General features: G+C 37.3%; 1 protein-coding gene across 1 annotated transcript; it reads left to right on the forward strand.

Annotated features, from left to right (window-relative positions):
* The first annotated feature begins 12,225 nt into the window (after positions 1-12,225).
* Positions 12,226-17,044, forward strand: LOC132622246 (tubby-like F-box protein 5). The gene is made up of 5 exons (XM_060336820.1): positions 12,226-12,424; positions 13,837-14,189; positions 14,298-14,385; positions 15,174-15,303; positions 16,138-17,044. Exons 2-5 carry the CDS (start codon positions 13,839-13,841, stop codon positions 16,766-16,768), a joined length of 1,200 nt encoding a protein of 399 aa, XP_060192803.1. The 5' UTR covers positions 12,226-12,424; positions 13,837-13,838; the 3' UTR covers positions 16,769-17,044.
* The last annotated feature ends 524 nt before the right edge of the window (positions 17,045-17,568 follow it).

The raw sequence follows: 17,568 nt of genomic DNA on the forward strand, positions 1-17,568 counted from the left end.
TAATTACCAAAAGTTGAAAAGGTCAAAAATAAGGGTGAAGTCTGAGTAAGCCGAAGCCCCAAAACTACAAATGTGCAAAATAGTTGAATATGGGTTCTCTGATTGATTGGAGTTGAAAACGCAAAACTAATTTTTTTTAATCTGCAGAGTTACATTTGCTGCTACCAGGGCTGCCGTCGATAGGTTCGACGGTCCATCAAAGCGCAATGACGGTCTACAGACTTCAAACATCAGAGAACTGATAATTTTTTTTTGAAACTAACTGTGTTTGATTTCACTCATACCGATTAACTAGATTTTGATCTTTGATGATTACAGGTATAGCGCCACCCAAGTTGACTACTAATCGATGGGGTAGCTCGAGGCAAACTCAAAGAACAACTTGTCGAAGGAGGCCCAGTGGTTAATCCACACTTAGAAACGAGGATGATGAGCTTGAGGTTATGCCCGTAAGGAAGAATAGGGTAACCGTGCCTCTTTGGAACAAACAGGTCACTGTACCGGCTCCTACACCACCCAGTTCCTCCCAGTCTAACAAGAAGGGATCATCTACATCTGGGTCCGGTGATGGATCCGAGGAAGAGAGTTCAGAGGCTGCTTCTGGAGATGCCTCACCTGCCACACGGGCACAGTCTACTGAGGATGCTGCTCAGTCCTCTCAGGCACCTTCTAGATCCCAGACCTGTCAGATCTCACAGCCTGGTGATGATGAAGATGATGCTGATGCTGATGCGGCTAGGGCTCGGGAAATTAAAAGCAAGAGGCTTGAGGACCGTTTTACTGTTGAGGGTACCAGGGAGCTGTATGAGTATGGCATCGAATTAAAAGGAGACGACACCCAGCATGAGAACCGCACCATAAATGAAGAGCGGTGGATCAGTTTTGAGGGGCTAGAGATCTTACCCAGGGCCAGAGAGCTCATTCGCCATTATCAGCTAGAGTTTATTGTCCGATTTTGGTACGAGAGATATATGTCGCATATGGGGCCTTGATCAAGAAAGTCAGAAAGAGGTGCCAGAAACTGCGGGAGTTAGAGCCACTGAGAGAGGTTGAGATCAGAGGGGTAAGTGTTGATATATCTACCCAGGCCATCAACAAAGTATACTTCGGCGATAATTACACCGCCCCGAGGCAAACAATTGAGTTGGAAGACAAGTTGCTTAGACGCAAAGAGCAGTCCGTCAGGGAATGGGTAGCTACAGTGGTTGGTCGTCCGAGCAAGAGGGCCGAGTGTACTAACTTGGCCAAGCGGATAGTGAAGAGATGGTTGACATTAGAGGGCAAGTTTTGGTGGAGCGGGGTGCATTTGCGGCTTCTCCCCACTCAGGCCCATAATGCACTTACAGCTGACAGACAGGTTGTTGTTGTCGCATTGATGTCTAGATATCCGATTAATTTTGGGGCTTTGGCGAGTACTAAGATTCAGTTGAGGGCCTCTCAGCCCAACACTTCACTGATATATCCATGCATGATTATAAAGCTTGTTCGGAGGTCACATGTGCATTTTATCTATGATATCCACCACCGGATTACAACTTCGTTAGTTTATTCTGTAGAGAAGAGCAAGAAAGAGGCCGTCGATGATGGCCAAGGGGAAGCGGATGGGTTCCCAGTGGCACTTAGAGGTGTACCCCTACCTCAGGAGCTGGTTCATCCAGGGGCCGCGGGTGACTCTACATAGGAGTTACCCGCTACTGCTGCCCCTATTACTGAGACTGTCCAGGCTGCAGATTCTGAGATTCCAGCTACTGATACTGGGGATGCTGCCGCTGAGACTCAGACTGCTGTTCCTGAGCCACAGACTTCGGCTCCACAGCCTCCGAGGTCAGCCTCACAGCCAGTGGACCCAGCTGCACAGCCCCAGGGTACCGCCAGAGTTGTTCCCTATGCCTTCTCGATGGACAACTTTAGGAAATTTGCAAAACAGGCGGCTACAGCGGACCAGTAGTCGAAGATCATAGTGGTCCAGCTCGATGATTAATTGAGAACGAGAGTGGACGAGGCAGTAGAGCTTGTGAGGTCGACACTGTCAGCTCGGCTGGATGGGTTTGAGATTAGATTGACAGCATTGGAGATGGCCCGCCCGACCACTTCCACTGATGATTTGAGGGCAGAGTTGGAGCAGCTTAAAGCTGATGTTTTATTGTTGAAGGTTCGTGATCCGAGCCTAGTAGCAGCACCACCATCTGGTGCGGCGGAGATTGAGGAGGAGCTTCCAGTGGTGTAGTTAGTTGCGCCTACCGCGGCAGGTGGTCCAGGAAAGAGAAAAAGGTTAGTTCTTGATGAGGAAGAGGTGGTAGAGGAGGTGAGATAGGGTTCTCGGCCGAGAGGGTCGAGTCTAGAGGAGCAGCACATGGCAGCGACCATTCAGAGATCTCTTGTAGATAATTTTCCTTTTGGGACCACAGGAGCCACTTCGAGCAGTGCTCCATTTGGCGTGCCATTGCCACCGCCCCTTCCCATTCCAGTGCCAGCAGCTACTGGTGCTACTACAGATGCTGCTGCTGATGCAGCCACTGATACTACTGGTGGTGCGGGTGCACCACTTGATGACTCGCAGACCGATGAGTTGCGAGAGGAGCAGCGCGCCTAGTGCGCCACAGGTATTCCTACTCTCTTGTTTTGCTTTTACTGCATTGGGAACATTGCATACTTTTTCAGTTGGGGGTGGGAGTGTTTGATTTGTTTATATTGTATATATGTGTTTAGGACCCCCTCGGCTTTTCTTTGCCATGGTTCAGTTTCGTGAGGTGTTTATTTCTTATTGAACCTGGAATGTTTAGGTCGTGTTTAGATAAAATAGAGAAACGTTGACTTATTTGGTGGTGGTTTGATTAACTAGGGCAGTCTTGTTTTGATTTGAGAAAAAAAATACTCCCCTCTGAATTTTTGGAAAAATTGTACTTGGTTGTTTAATTGATATGCATGCTTCTTTGTGTGACATTTAGATTATTGGGTTACCTTGTGTGCGAAATTATAGCGGGGAGACTAGTGTGTTGACAATTCTGATGCCATGTGTTGTGAGGTTTTGTAGATATATTCTCTAGTTGTGTATGTAATCTAGAACTTGCCTAGTTAGTCGTGCCTGCATTCTGAAGATAAGTGAAGCTGTGAAATGATCTTAGGCCTTGTTTGTGTTAGGAACCCCTGTTTAGCCTAAATATAAGCCTACCCATAGATTAATATCCCTTGTTAGCCATTTTGAGCCTTATAACTTATTCTTTGACTAGCCGTAATACGCCAATACCCGTTCTGAATATCCATCTCTTTGTACCCGGTCCCTCCTTGGCACTAAAATAATAAGATTAAGGCTAAAAGCCTAAGTTGGGAGTGATAGGTGGAATAAGGGGAACATGATGCGTAAGCCTAAAGTGGGGTAGAAGTGAATTGCCTAGTTAAAAGATATCAGTGTGGTAAGGGTAGAGAAAGAAAAAAAAATAGAAAACCAAAAAAAAAATTATATAGAAGTAGAATAGCAATAAATCCACACCGAGGCAATAAAGCCAAAAAAAAGGGAAGAAAACAAAAGGCGAAAATGGTTAAAAAAAAAAAAGAATAAGGTGTAGTGTTCAAGGAGGGTGAGTCACAGTTATCCAAATATACATCCTACCCATCCCCGAGCCTACATTACAACCCTGAAAAAGTCCTAGTGTGATCACAACCGAACTGTCCAAAGTTGAGGGTACTGAAAATAAGGGCAAGCCTATGGTATTTGCATGCTTAGCTAGAGAATTTCTTTGTGAGTGTGAGTGTTTCTCTTCTCCTTTGTCCTTTGTCCCATTCTGTGTGTATATATATGTTGAGACATTCTTTGGTGTTTATGAGGGCATGAGAATTAGTTAAGTGACTGGTTTCCCATGAGTCTTGATTCGTATGTGCTATGGTTTCTTTGATAACTAGATGTCATAAATTGAAGCCTCATTGTTAGTTGCGACGAGTCCTTGATTGGTTTTGTCTTTATTGGGGGGGGGAGTCATTGTGATACATATGATATGCCGGAAGTTAATTGCCACAACAATTGTAGACAGTTTTACTTTGTAATATCGAGACATTTGTAGATTGAGTCTGTTAGTTGACTTGCTTGAGGACAAGAAAAGACTTTAAGTTGAGGGTGTTGATGTGCCATGAAATTATGCCACATCTAATGCTTTTTAACTCTAAGTTTTACTTGTTTTTGAGCAAGTTTGTGTTAGTTTGATGTGTTTTGTGTGTTGTGCATGTATTTCGACTTTAGAATGCTTGGAAAGCAAAAAACGAGGAAAACAAGTGATCTGATCTGATATGCATTAAGGACAGACCGTCAACGTGCTTGATGGTCCGTCGAGTTGCCTCGTCGATAAGTTCCTGCAAAGTGCCAAAGTCATTAGATCGTCGATTTGCACCATCGACATGATCGACGGTCCGTGGAAGTGCTTTGACAATGGAAATCCTGCAAAGTGAAAAATATGTCATCAGACCGTCGTCATGCTCGTCGAACATGTCGACAACCCGTCAAAGTGCAAACCAAGCTGGAACAGGATTTGGATTGATTATTTCGAGTTTAACCTGTGTATAGGGGTGTTCATGGTTCGGTTTGGGTCGGTTATTGATTAAAACCATAACCAAACCAATTTAGTCGGTTTTTAAATGTCTAAAACCATAACCAAACCAAATAAAATAATAACCACCAGTTTGGTTATTATCGGTTTGGTTTGATTTTTCGGTTTATGACTAGCAGTCATGAGACTTATCAATAAAACATTAAAAAGTTGAAAAAGACATGTCTTTTTTTTTTGTTCAAATGATAACTTTTATTTATAGTTTAAGGTAAAACATACATCATAGAAACATTTTCACTATTAGTGATAGTGTAGTACTTAAGTTACCCAAAGTTGCTAAACTATTACATATAGAGCTAAAAACTAACTTAGTAGTGGCTGCACCATTTTTGTCATCTTAATACACATACCTGGATATAAAGTAGAGCATAGGAGCTTTTAGTTGTTGTTTACAAACATACATATTAACTAAACATAAAGACTACCTAAAATTAAAATGAAAATATATGAAATAAAAAAACTTTGTGTAATGATCCCAAACTTTGGGGCAATAATTGCATTTTACCCTCAATTCTCCAATTTTATTAACAAAACTTTGTGTAAAGATCCCAAACTTCAGATGTTTTTCTATCATTATCCCCAAGGCTAGGGTCTCGATTACAAGGAGTTGTTCTTTTCTGCTTTTTAGGAGGATTACCCACGGAAGAAGTATTATGGCATTACCATGTGCTTGAGTTACAACAAATGCTGATGTTACTGAAGTATCTTCTATAGGATCCTCCAAATCTACAACCTCTGTCCTTTTCATATGAAAAATATTAGAAGGTTAGGACTCATTCAAACAAGAAAAAAGAAAGGTATAAATTCGAAAAAAAGAAGAAGAAACAACCTAAAATCAAATGGCTGACAAAGAAAGGCTAAAAATTTAAGTTAAAGACATTAGACTCTAATGTGAGCTTCTGTTAGTAGGTTTACACTTAACACTTAAAGAGTTAAAAGACTTAAAGACATGGGCCTGGACATATTCTTAAAAACATGGGCCTTAAACAATTCTGTCAAATAAGTAGACCAAAAATCAAATTAATGATTAAAAGGTATAAAATATTTATAATTATTTATGAAAAACTAATATTATACATATAAATAATTATAAAATTTATGTATATAATTTATCGGTTTGGTTCGGTTATTTATTCGGTTATTTTTTAATAGAACCATAACCAAACCAAATATTATTGGTTTTTAAAATTTAAAACGAAATCAAACCAAACCAAACCAAACCAAATGTCGGTTTTTTTATTCGGTTTGGTTAAATTTTCGGTTTGGTTTTGGTTTTAACCGTGAACAGCCCTACCTGTGTAAATACCTGTTTAAGTTTTATTTTTCGGACATTTGGAGTTTTAGACTTGTAGTAATTACTTTTGAGTTGTTATTACTTTTGAAGATTTTTTAGACAAATTACATTCGTTACTTTCAAGTTTTATTCGTAAGTTCAATACAAAATTCAATTATGCAATCTTCAATCTTTTATTGTTTTCTTGTTGCCATGAGTAGCTAAACACCTTTACTAAGGTTGTGAACCCAAGGATGGGTGTGTTGTGATTGGGGATCGTGAAAGATATACGCATAATGGATTGTTAGGGTTTATTTGTTCTTCGTTTTCATCATATAGTTTGTGGTTGCAAACATTAGCTAACGCCATAAACTTTAGTTTATTTGGGAAAATAGCTAAGGTTAGGTAAGAACAAATAACAAGAACTCAAGGCTTTAAACCTTGTTTAATAAATTCACTTAGGAATAAGAGGAATTTACTTGGCATAATTAACCGTTCTTCATGCATACTTTCTTATCTTTGGAAAAAGCATAGAAAGAAATAATCTTTTCTTATTGGAAAATAGTTCAGATTCACATAGAGGTTAAGTACATCCATACAAACGATCCATTAGAAGTATATCAAGATCTATATCCATGATCACACACTTTATCTGACGGGGACACAACCTTGGTTCTTTTTACCCATATATTTACAACTTTAAATTTCTAGTCACTTTAAATTAGTCCACAAACCAAAACAACTATAAAACCCTTTTTCTGGAATACACCAGGACCGCAAGATTAGTATAATACTTGTTTAGTAAATTTTTCACACCATATTCTCTATGGGATTCGACCCCAACTTCATTGGGTTACTATATTTGACATCGTCCGCTTTACGCTATTAAAAGTGTAAATTTGAGCGTATCACTCCTCCATCCAATATCATTGCTAATCACTCAGTATCACACAATATAGAGATGGCTATGCAATTATAGTAATGTCGCATGAGTCATACTTACCTCCGTTATCACCATCTTCCAAAATCAAGATCAAGACAAATATATCATGGATATGAGAAAGTATGTCATGCAATGAGTATATCATAAATAACATATGGATTCCAGTCAATTCATATAAGGACAGCCATCATAGTACAAGTATCACATGAATCCGTTCCTTCCAACAGTCTCCCATAATACGTAGAAACCACCAATTCACATAAGAAAAGTCAAGTATAAACCTAGGGATTCTATAGGCCACGAGCCCGAACACACAAGTCACACAACAGTACCAACCTAAGAATTCCATCCCAAACTTCATACCCGAAGGTTCACATGATGTCTCCAACAATTCCCTAGTACTACATACGGTCGCTAACCGGAATCTAACCAAAAAGGTAAGCCATAACCTACTTGGAGTGCCAAACAGGAATCCCGAACAAATAACGCGAGTGCCTTTCCATTTCTTAATGCCTCCAATTACTCAAGGTCTATTTTATAATGTAATCTAGATTAGAAATCATGAAGAACAATACCCATATTGCTAGGCTTTTAATTTGGTCAACTTAAGCCTATGGAATTTGGGGAAACAAGCCCACAAGGGCAAAATGGGAAATTCAAAAGTGAAACATGCAATTCAAGTATAAGTGATCAAAACCCACTAATCAATTCCTAAAACAACTCAATATTAAGCTAAGTTCGTATTTAAAGTGAAACCCCCAATTTTGGGTATAAACCCTAACTCTTAAATTCGTAAATTGGTTACTAATAATGAAGGATTCATGTTCATAATAGCTAGGCATAATACATAAACAGACCCTTAAACTTGGCCTTAACTGGCAAGTATGCTCTCCAACTTTGGGTGTGCACAAGTAGGCACCTCAACTTGTATAAAATTGAACATGTAAACACAAATTCTGACGTGGCAATGATGTGCCACATAAATTTTGAAGGGACACGTTAGTGCCAAGTCAAAGCCATGTCAGCATTTGTGTTTACATGTTCAACTTTATACAAGTTGAGGTGCCTATTTGTGCACACCCAAAGTTGGAGGGCATACTTGACAGCTGAGGCTAAGTTTAAGGGCCTGTAGTTGATTGACGAATATCCTTGTATGATTGTTGAAGGAAGTATAAGAGGCTCATATGAGATGTTAGTTATTGTTGTTAGCATGTTATGGCTGGAATTCTATGGTAAATGGGTAGTAGGTGATGGTGTTATCATGTTGTTATGATTCTGCTACATAGACATGAAAATGAAGAGAGTATAAATAATCATTTATGAAGTATATTTTGGGTTATTTGTTATGTAACTTTGGAATACTTGTTGAAGTAGGTTTAAGGAACTTATGTAAATTTATTATGGTGTTGTTATGTAAATTTATTATGGTGTTGTTGGCTGATGCATATGTTATTGTGACTAAGGATAAGGGGAAATGCTACCCGTTTCTTCGTAAGAATCGAGTTATCGTTTGATATACTAGCACCATCTAAGTTATGTATGTGTTCCTTTGTTATAGGATTGGCGTGCTAGTTGTGATAAGCTAATTGTTAGATTGCTTGGACGACTTGAGGTATGTTAAGGTTAACTTTCTTTCTTTTAGCATGATCCTTATGAACGAAACGAAAACGTAACGCTACTCCATAATAACTTTATTCTTAGTAGCTAGGGATGTCCATGTTGATTCATGTTCTAGAATGTTATTCTTGCTAAGTCCTTCTTCAGGTTCAGTGTGATTCATAGAGTCACTTGTTGATGGAAATGCTATCTCATAACGGAAAAGGTCCAAAAATATCCCTGAACTATTGAAAAAGGCTCATAAATACCCTCCTTCCACCTTTTGGTCTAAAAATACCCTTCCATCCACCTTTTAGGTCTAAAAATACCCTTAAGGTTTGTTTTTGGCTCAAATATACCCCTCAAACTAACAAGTTAAAATTAACTCTTTTAAAAAGCCAAATGGCAATTTGTAATTGGTCAATAATAAAATTCCGTAATTTAAAAAAAAATTGCCAATAATAAATTTCCAGTAATTTAAAATTTCAGATTTAAAAAAAAAAATTGCCAATAATAAAATTCCGTAATTTACATATTTTTTTTAAAAAAAATTGTGTGGAAACTTAAAAATTTAAAAATTTAAAAATATGAACGAAACTGTTTTTTTTTTTTTGCATTTCGTGAATTAATCAACGAAATATGTTTTTTTTTTTGCATTTCGTGAATAAAAAAACGAAATAGGAAATTATAATTTTTTTTTGCATTTCGTGTATTAAAAAACGAAATAGGATAAAAAAAATTATTTTCGTTCATATAAAAACGAAATTGGAAATTTGGACAAAATATATTTTCCAATTTTGTTTTTATATGAACAAAATTAATTTTTTTATCCTATTTCATTTTTCAATACACGAAATGCAAAAAAAAAATTATAATTTCCTATTTCGTTTTTTTATTCACGAAATGCAAAAACAAAACATATTTCGTTGATTAATTCACAAAATGCAAAAAAAAAAATCAGTTTTGTTCATATTTTTTAATTTTTAAATTAAATAATATATGTGTCTAATCACAAAATGCCATTTGGCTTTTTAAAAGAGTTAACTTTAACTTTGTTAGTTTGAGGGGTATATTTGAGCCAAAAACAAACCTTAAGGGTATTTTTAGACCAAAAGGTGGAAGGAGGGTATTTATGAGCCTTTTTCAATAGTTCAGGGGTATTTTTGGACCTTTTCCGATCTCATAATGATGTTAGAAGGTGTAACGACCTTATGTCACTCGGACTGATTCAAAATGTACTCTTATCATATTCATGCGTTGCATTATATATATATATATATATATATATATATATATATATATATATGGGGAAGGTGACAGCGTTACATACGCGCTACCACCTAATCAGCTGGTCACATGATTATGATGATACCCGCAGAGGCTGATATGATACGATGGGATGCCCACATAGGCTTGACAGGCGTTATATATGCATATATATGTATGACCCTTATGCATGCATGTACAATATTCATGCTTATCATTGGCCTACAGTGGCAGTTTAGATGTACAGGTTGATTCTCTCTTGTCTCATGTTACTTTCATCTCTCTATTATGCTGTTTTTCCATGCCTTACATACTCGGTACATTTTTGTACTAACGTCCCTTTGCCTGGGGACGCTGCGTTTCATGCCCGCAGGTCTTGATATACAGGTTGACGGCTCTTCCAGTAGGATATTAGCTCAGCAGACAGTGTTGTTGCACTTCACTTGTTTCGGAGCTACATTGTGAGTCAGTATGGTTATATATGCATATGTATGGGTATGGCGGGGGCCCTGTCCCGACCACGTTATGTCATGAACTCCAGTAAAGGCTTGTAGACAGTTATGTACAGTCAGATGTTGTACGGCCTCGTCGGCCCGTACAGTATGTCCAGCTTGTTTATGTAGTTACGTCCTTTCAGACTTGTCTTATTTCAGTCTATCAATTCTGTGAGTCAGCAGACTATCTCATGGCGGCCCTAACGTCCCACCTATCCTTATGATTAGCTTACGGATGTATGTCTAGTGGTACTCGACAAGTAAGGCCAGGTGTCCGTCATGGCCCTCCAGTTTGGGTCGTGACATGAGAATTAATTATTCAACAAATATAGTTGTTATCAACGGGGAAAAGAAGATGGAAGAATACTAATATCATAATTTATGTGAAGAAAAGTTTAAATAAGATTTTCTATAAAATATTAGATAATAATACGATATTTTACAACTTATTATTCCACTTGAGCTAAATTTTGATATGTAAAATGGCATCAAGCTGTTCAAACTTCAAACATAGTCATGATTTTGCCATGTTACGAGCTTACACATATGTTACAAGCTTACAGATACTCCATTATTATTGAGGTCTTTTTCAAGTATCAAAGTCTGATTAAGAATCTTCATACCTTTTGCAACTATGATGGTCAAAGTTTGCCCCTTTATTCCCCACATTTTAAGTCTTTATGTTTTCTTTTAGTCTTATTTAAATAAAATAGAAACCTCCATGAAATGTCTAAAAAAAGAAAAGGATAAAATTCTTGAACACCCATTAAAATAGGTTTGAGATATAAATTAACCTTTTCTTGGTGATTCAGCAATCAAAACTATTGGAATATGGATGTGTTTGGTGTGGAGGAACCATTTTCCAGAATTATTTTTTAAATCTTTTTCAAGTTTGGTTGGTCAATATGTTTTGTAAAACAAATTCCTTAAAAATGTGAAAACGACTTCCCTAATGAAAGTAAGGAAAACAATTTCTTTCAAGTTCATGTCTCCTCCTCCACCCACCCAACGCCCCCAACCCCATCCCTTGACCATCCCACCCCCCGCCAACGCCAAACCCCACCATATTCCACCCCTATGTGTTTTGCTAGATTACATATAAATATTCTTGGGATAATTTTTTTTTTTTGCTCGCATACCAGACACTAGAAAATAAGTAAGAAATTCACTTATTTTCTAAGAGAATATTTTCTAGAAAATTTTTCTTCATACCAAACACTCTTTTTCTTCACAAGATTAATAGGCGAAAAAACTTAACCGTACCCTCTATTTGTACCAATTTCAATTACATATCAGATGCGAGTAAGTTTTTATAATACAACGCTTTGAGATTTAAGTACTTTCTAATTTGAATCAAATTACGGTATTTTGATTTATGAATTGTCTGTTAAGACATTAGAAAATCATCATTCTAAGATGTAAAATAAACATCAATTTTTAGAAAATTCACATCTCATATGAATAGATACGCCACATGACTCACTCGTGGCCGAAGTGGATGTTCAAGAAGCATTAAGCTAGCTAAAGGAACACCTACATCAACATCTAATATTGTGGAGATTGACAGTCTTTTGGTTTAATAAGCGTTGGTGAAATTTTGCGCCAATAACTCTTATTTTGATGTTATTATTCATGATTGTAACGCACTCGTGTGTTACTTTACTTCTATTTCTTTATCTTTTATCAAAAGATCAGTGAACCAGTGTGCCTATCTATTAGCTCGGACTTCGGATTCTACGTCTAGTTATGAAGTGAATACTAGATACTCATCTTTAATTCATGACGTACTCAACTTTGATTTGATTAATAATTGATCAATTAGCTCATTTATTAGGATCCACTAATTTTAGAGAGAGAAAACATACACATCCATAATACATATCATTTGGTACCACAACTAGGGGTGTACATGAGTTTAGTTTGGTTTTTACCAAATTTTTGTCTGTTTTTCCAATTTCAAAACAAGAAATTAAAACAAGAAAAAGATAACAAACTCTAAATAAACTAGTGGATTAAATTAAAGAGAATAATAATGAGTAAGGTCCCTACATTTGCTCAATAATAATCCTAACTTAAGGGCGTTGGTTGGGGGTGTACTTTTGCTACATACGCTAATAGTTAAACTGTATCTATCTATCATTTTGACCCTTTTCTTCTACATTGGTTGAAACGGCGTTTACTGGTGGCGATGTGGGAGTTTAAAGAATGGAAAAAAAAAGGGATAACGCATAGCTGATCTGATAGTACATATAAGGTGGCATTTTGTTTGTTGTTTTCTTGATTGATTGTTTTATCAGCTCTAAAAAGCTTTGTTTTTTCTTCATATCTTGTTTTTTTTTTTTTTTGCTCCTTGTTGCTTGTCATTTGTGCTTTGATTTACCTTCTGGGTGCTTTGAGATCCTACTTTCTTGATTTGGGGTTTTATATTGTTTCTTTTTTTGCTAGGGAAACTGGCATTTTTTTTAAATTATTGAGTATTGGAATGAAATGGGTAGGGAGAAATGAATGTTGAGGATTCTCAATTAGTTTGCGATTGAGGCGTAGCTGTTGTTGTTGTTGGCATTGTTGCTTTTTTTTTTTTTTTAAAAAATGTTATTACATAGGGGGTAGGGGGGTGGATTAGTGGGCAATCGAACTCTCATCGATAAGGTAAAAGTTCAGGTAATCAACAAACTGGGCTACTGAGATTTCCAAAGAATAGAGAAAAATATAAGGAACTGGGTTTGATTGTTTTGCCAGCTCTAAAAAAGTTTTCCTTTTTCTTCATTTCTTGTTTTTCTCTCCTTGTTGCTTGTCATTTGTGCTCTTATTTAGCTTCTTGGTGCCATGAGATCCTACTTTCTTGATGTGGGGTTTTCTATTGTTTTATTGTTAGGGAAACTGGCTTTTTAAATTTCTGAATTGGTATTACTTGATTGATAAAGTTTTGATTTTTATTCTTGAAATACACAATTAATCGTGGAAATATCAATGGTTTGTGGGATTATTTCTTCCAACTTACTGGAATCTTGATGCTGATTGTTGGGGTGGTTATCAGTTCATGCCTTTTTGCCAAAAAAAAAATATAAAAAAAAAAAATATACATATATATATATATATATATATATATATATATTGGGTTTAATTCTTTATTAAAGACATTTAGGTAATCTATTTTAATTAAACAGAGAGGGTGAACCACATTGTTAAGATATGCTAGCTGAAGACATGGTATATGTAGTTAGAAAGGGGAAAATTGTAATTCTTTTCCATAAATGTTTGCTCGAGATAGACAAGGAAAGGATAGCCTAATCGTTAGGATTATAGTTGGGGGTTCGAGTACCAAAAGAGCTAAGTGAGAAAAGAATTACTGATAGGGTTTGGGGAGGTGACGTTTGTCATGTCAAAAGAATATGTGGTTGATGTTTGAACTTGGTGCCACTCCATTGAAGGAAAGACTTGGGAGATTTTTTCATTTTTGGCCCTTGTCCAAAATTAATTATGGGTGTTAGCCAAAGTATACAAAACCTATACACTGATTATGTGTATTACAAGTATATTTTATGTATACAATATGTATATTTATACTTAATATAATATACAAAACCTTTACATTTGCGGGCTATTATTATTTTGAGTGGTCCAAAAATTTAATTAATCCCAAGACTTGGTTGATGTGATCAACAGAAATGTCCTTCAAGAGCATTGTGCGTGAGCTCCGCGAGATGAAAGATGGGATAGGGAATATATCAAGGAGGAGGGGAGTGGAAGGAAGGAATTGGCGCAACAGAACCCGGTCACATATAGCCCCAGATGTGGCCCCTTTTGAACCAAGTGAAGAAGGGCAATGGGCAAATTTACCACCTGAACTACTTTGGGATATAATTCGCAGGGTTGAAGAGAGTGAGACAACTTGGCCTGCTCGAACTGTGGTTCTCTTTTGTGCATCTGTTTGCAAGTCATGGAGAGAAGTTACAAAAGAGATTGTCAAGACTCCTGAGGAATGTGGTAGACTTACCTTTCCCATTTCACTGAAGCAGGTGACTGTTCCTACTCTGTTCAGTTATCATCTTATTCCTATTGCCAATGTGTCAAATCAAAATGAAGAAAGTATTTTTTTTTCTGTTTCTGTTTCTGCTTTGAACCAGCCTGGTCCCCGTGAAGCCCCAATCCATTGTTTTATCAAACGGAGCCGAGATAATTCAGTTTATCGCCTCTACGTAGGCTTGACTCCATGTAAGTCTCACTCTTCTTCAAGCCTGTTCTTTTTTTCCTTTTTGACACTATTATGAAATTGATTTCCTCTTCAATGATTGTGTGCTTTGTTGCCACCTTGAAGATGTACCTTGTGTATCTGATCGATAAATCGATTTTCATCTCGTAAATCTCGAAATTCTACTTCGATGAGATACTTACACATGGGTTGATGGGTCTTTTGTGATACTTTTCAAGTTATTGCACTGGAATAGAACTACAAAACTTTTAAAACTTCTGCTTAATGTTTGTGGTCTGTAATTTTTCATTGGAAAAATAACACATGAATTTTTTATAAGGAGGTGCACATCTGAAATTCTTTTTTGATTGTTAAAGGACATTTTATTGAGTATTCAGCAACAAGAAAGTACTGTAGAAGTATTTACAGAAAGATCTTCATTGTTACAAGTGTAAAGAACTCAAAAAGTCTGTCATGGCTTTTATTTTATTTGCAGTAGTCGTGGTACACCAAAACAATAGTAAGAGAGATATATTTGTACTTAATGCTAATTAACAATTCACTTTTGCTTTCAAAAATTCTTGCTTGCAAATTTTCACTTTTGTCTTTCCCAACCGTTTAATGCACTACCACTCTATGATGCTCGGACTCTTCAAAAGTTCCGATGGGTGCGTGTCTGATCCTCCAAAGTAGATCCGACACGGGGACAGCAAAATTCTTGAGAGTCCGAGCAATATAGACTGTAGCAGTTCCATAGTTGTCTTTGGCATTATCCAACTAACTCCCTAGACATTTGAATTTTTACTTACAGCTGGGGATGAGAGTGATAAACTATTGCTGGCTGCCAGAAGGATCAGGAGGGCAACAAGCACAGATTTTGTAATTTCATTGGTTGCATATGATTTTTCTCGAGCGAGCAACACATACCTTGGGAAATTGAGGTAAGTCCTCTCAAACTGCTAACTATCTTCTCATCACTTGTGCCTAAGTGTGTCAAAGTGAGCCCATGAAAACATGACCCGCCCATTTATTTGCTCAGCCCAATTCAATAGTCCAAATCAACCCGTAGAAACTTTGTCAAAACAATTTCAAAAAGATATTTTTTATTTGATAAATTACATATAGCCATAATAAAGAAACAGAGTTACCTGGTATCTTTTGTTGGTGGGAGGTGGCAGGTATCCCGTGGAATTAGTTGAGGTGCGCGCAAGCTGGCCCGGACACCACGATTATAAAAAGAAAAGGATAGTTTAAATAGGTACTTAAAAAATTATACAAGTACCTTTATAGTTCTAGGTGTTTAGCTACTCTTTATAGTTGGCATTTTTTTGCTCCCGTAAACAATGTGGGTAACTTTCTAGATTTTGTTAGCTCCCTTTCTCTAGTTCGGTAGACATGGACTATCTTTAGATTGCTTTTCTACAAGTTTTTGCTGAGTCTGCTTCATGTTTCTGTTTGAAGCAGCTTCTCACCTCTGTAACCTTGCATCTTCTTGATGCTTTACTAATGAAATTTTATTACTTTACCAAAAAAAAAATTATACAAGAACAAACAAAGAAATTTAAACTTCGAAATAATTTGGCGGACTGGGTTATGACCCAATTTTTAGCCCAACTTTTGGGCGGGTCACTTAACTCAGCCCCTTTTGACCCGTCCAAATCCAGCCCAACCCGCCCATTTGACACCCCTACTTGTGCCTAACCATCCTTCCATAGTACCCATCGAAGTTTTTGTCCTTTCATTTTGCTAATGTAGTGTTGAAACAACTTGAGCAGGTCTAACTTTCTTGGGACGAAGTTCACCTTATATGATAGCCAACCTCCGAATGATGCATCTATTCAAGAAAGTAGTCAACATAATAGGAGATTCCGTGCAAAGCAGGTATCTCCAACAGTACCTGCATGCAACTACAGTATTGCCAATATCTCCTATGAACTCAATATTCTCCGTTCAAGAGGACCTAGGAGAATGCTTTGTGCCATGCATTCTATTCCTTTCTCTTCTATCCAAGAGGGAGGCACTGCTCCAACACCAACATCGTTTCCCCAGTCTTTTGGTGAGAAGACATCTCCATCAGTTTCAGATGTAAAAGAGACAGCTAATGATGCCGGCCCTCGAGAATCACTTGTGCTAAAAAACAAGGCTCCTAGGTGGCATGAACAATTGCAGTGCTGGTGCCTAAATTTTAAAGGTCGTGTTACAGTGGCTTCTGTAAAGAATTTCCAGCTAGTGGCAGCGGTTGATCCTTCTCACAATATACCTGCCGACGAACAAGAGAAAGTAATTATACAGTTTGGAAAAATTGGAAAAGATATATTCACCATGGATTACCGCTATCCACTTTCTGCCTTTCAAGCCTTTGCAATCTGCTTGAGCAGCTTTGACACGAAACCAGCCTGTGAATGATTTCATGCAGATTCTATTTCTTCCCAAAAGTGCCTCTCTACCCCACAAGAGATAGGGGTAAGATCTGCGTGCACCCCACCATCCCCAGACCTTACTTGTGGGATCACACTAGGTATGTTGTTGTTGTTGTTGTTCTGATTTAGTGTTTTCCATTTTCAGCTATATTTATAAATAAATTAGGATTTTCGTAGTGCAATGTGCAGCTTCTCTAAAAGTAACTGTCTAGATAGAAGCACCTGTATCAATTTGTATTTGCAAAGTATATTTATCATGTTAGCTTTGCCTCTTAAATTTTGAGTAAGCAGCATTAATCTCTATAGCCACTTTGAGTTATTGTGACTCATATGATATCTTCTGAATTTGATGTATTCCGAAACTCTCGAGTTCTATGCTTTCACTGTAGATATTAACGCAATCAAGTTACCTATTAGGTTATATGTATAATTACATTAATTTAATTAGTAATATGATAGAAATAGTAATAACGCCGTATAAATATGTTTTACACCATCATTTTGTGTAATTTAAATCCAATCAGCTTGTCCCAGGCTGTGATGTTAACTATGATACTGTTAAAAGACATACAGGGAGTGTGGTGCTCATGGTGCACCTCACTACATTGTATAGTAGTAGCTAAGTTACTCGGACTGTTCGGAAGTGCTGCCACACCCGGGTCGGATCCTCCAAAAATACACTATTTCTGAAGGATCCGACATGCACCCGATGACATTTTAGGAGAGTCCGACTGTAGTAGTACTAGTCGACATAGCCTAAATTGTTGTGGGGGTAATATCCGCGAC

Source organism: Lycium barbarum, chromosome 12 (assembly GCF_019175385.1).
Source record: "Lycium barbarum isolate Lr01 chromosome 12, ASM1917538v2, whole genome shotgun sequence".
NCBI classification, from domain to species: domain Eukaryota; kingdom Viridiplantae; phylum Streptophyta; class Magnoliopsida; order Solanales; family Solanaceae; genus Lycium; species Lycium barbarum.

What these genes read in the sequence shown, in the direction of transcription:
- LOC132622246 (XM_060336820.1), top strand. Translation starts at nt 13,839, where the DNA reads ATGTCCTTCAAGAGCATTGTGCGTGAGCTCCGCGAGATGAAAGATGGG. An exon ending in CTACGTAGGCTTGACTCCAT is followed by an intron (nt 14,386 to 15,173) that starts GTAAGTCTCACT and finishes TTTTACTTACAG; the next exon opens with CTGGGGATGAGAGTGATAAA. An exon ending in ACATACCTTGGGAAATTGAG is followed by an intron (nt 15,304 to 16,137) that starts GTAAGTCCTCTC and finishes CAACTTGAGCAG; the next exon opens with GTCTAACTTTCTTGGGACGA.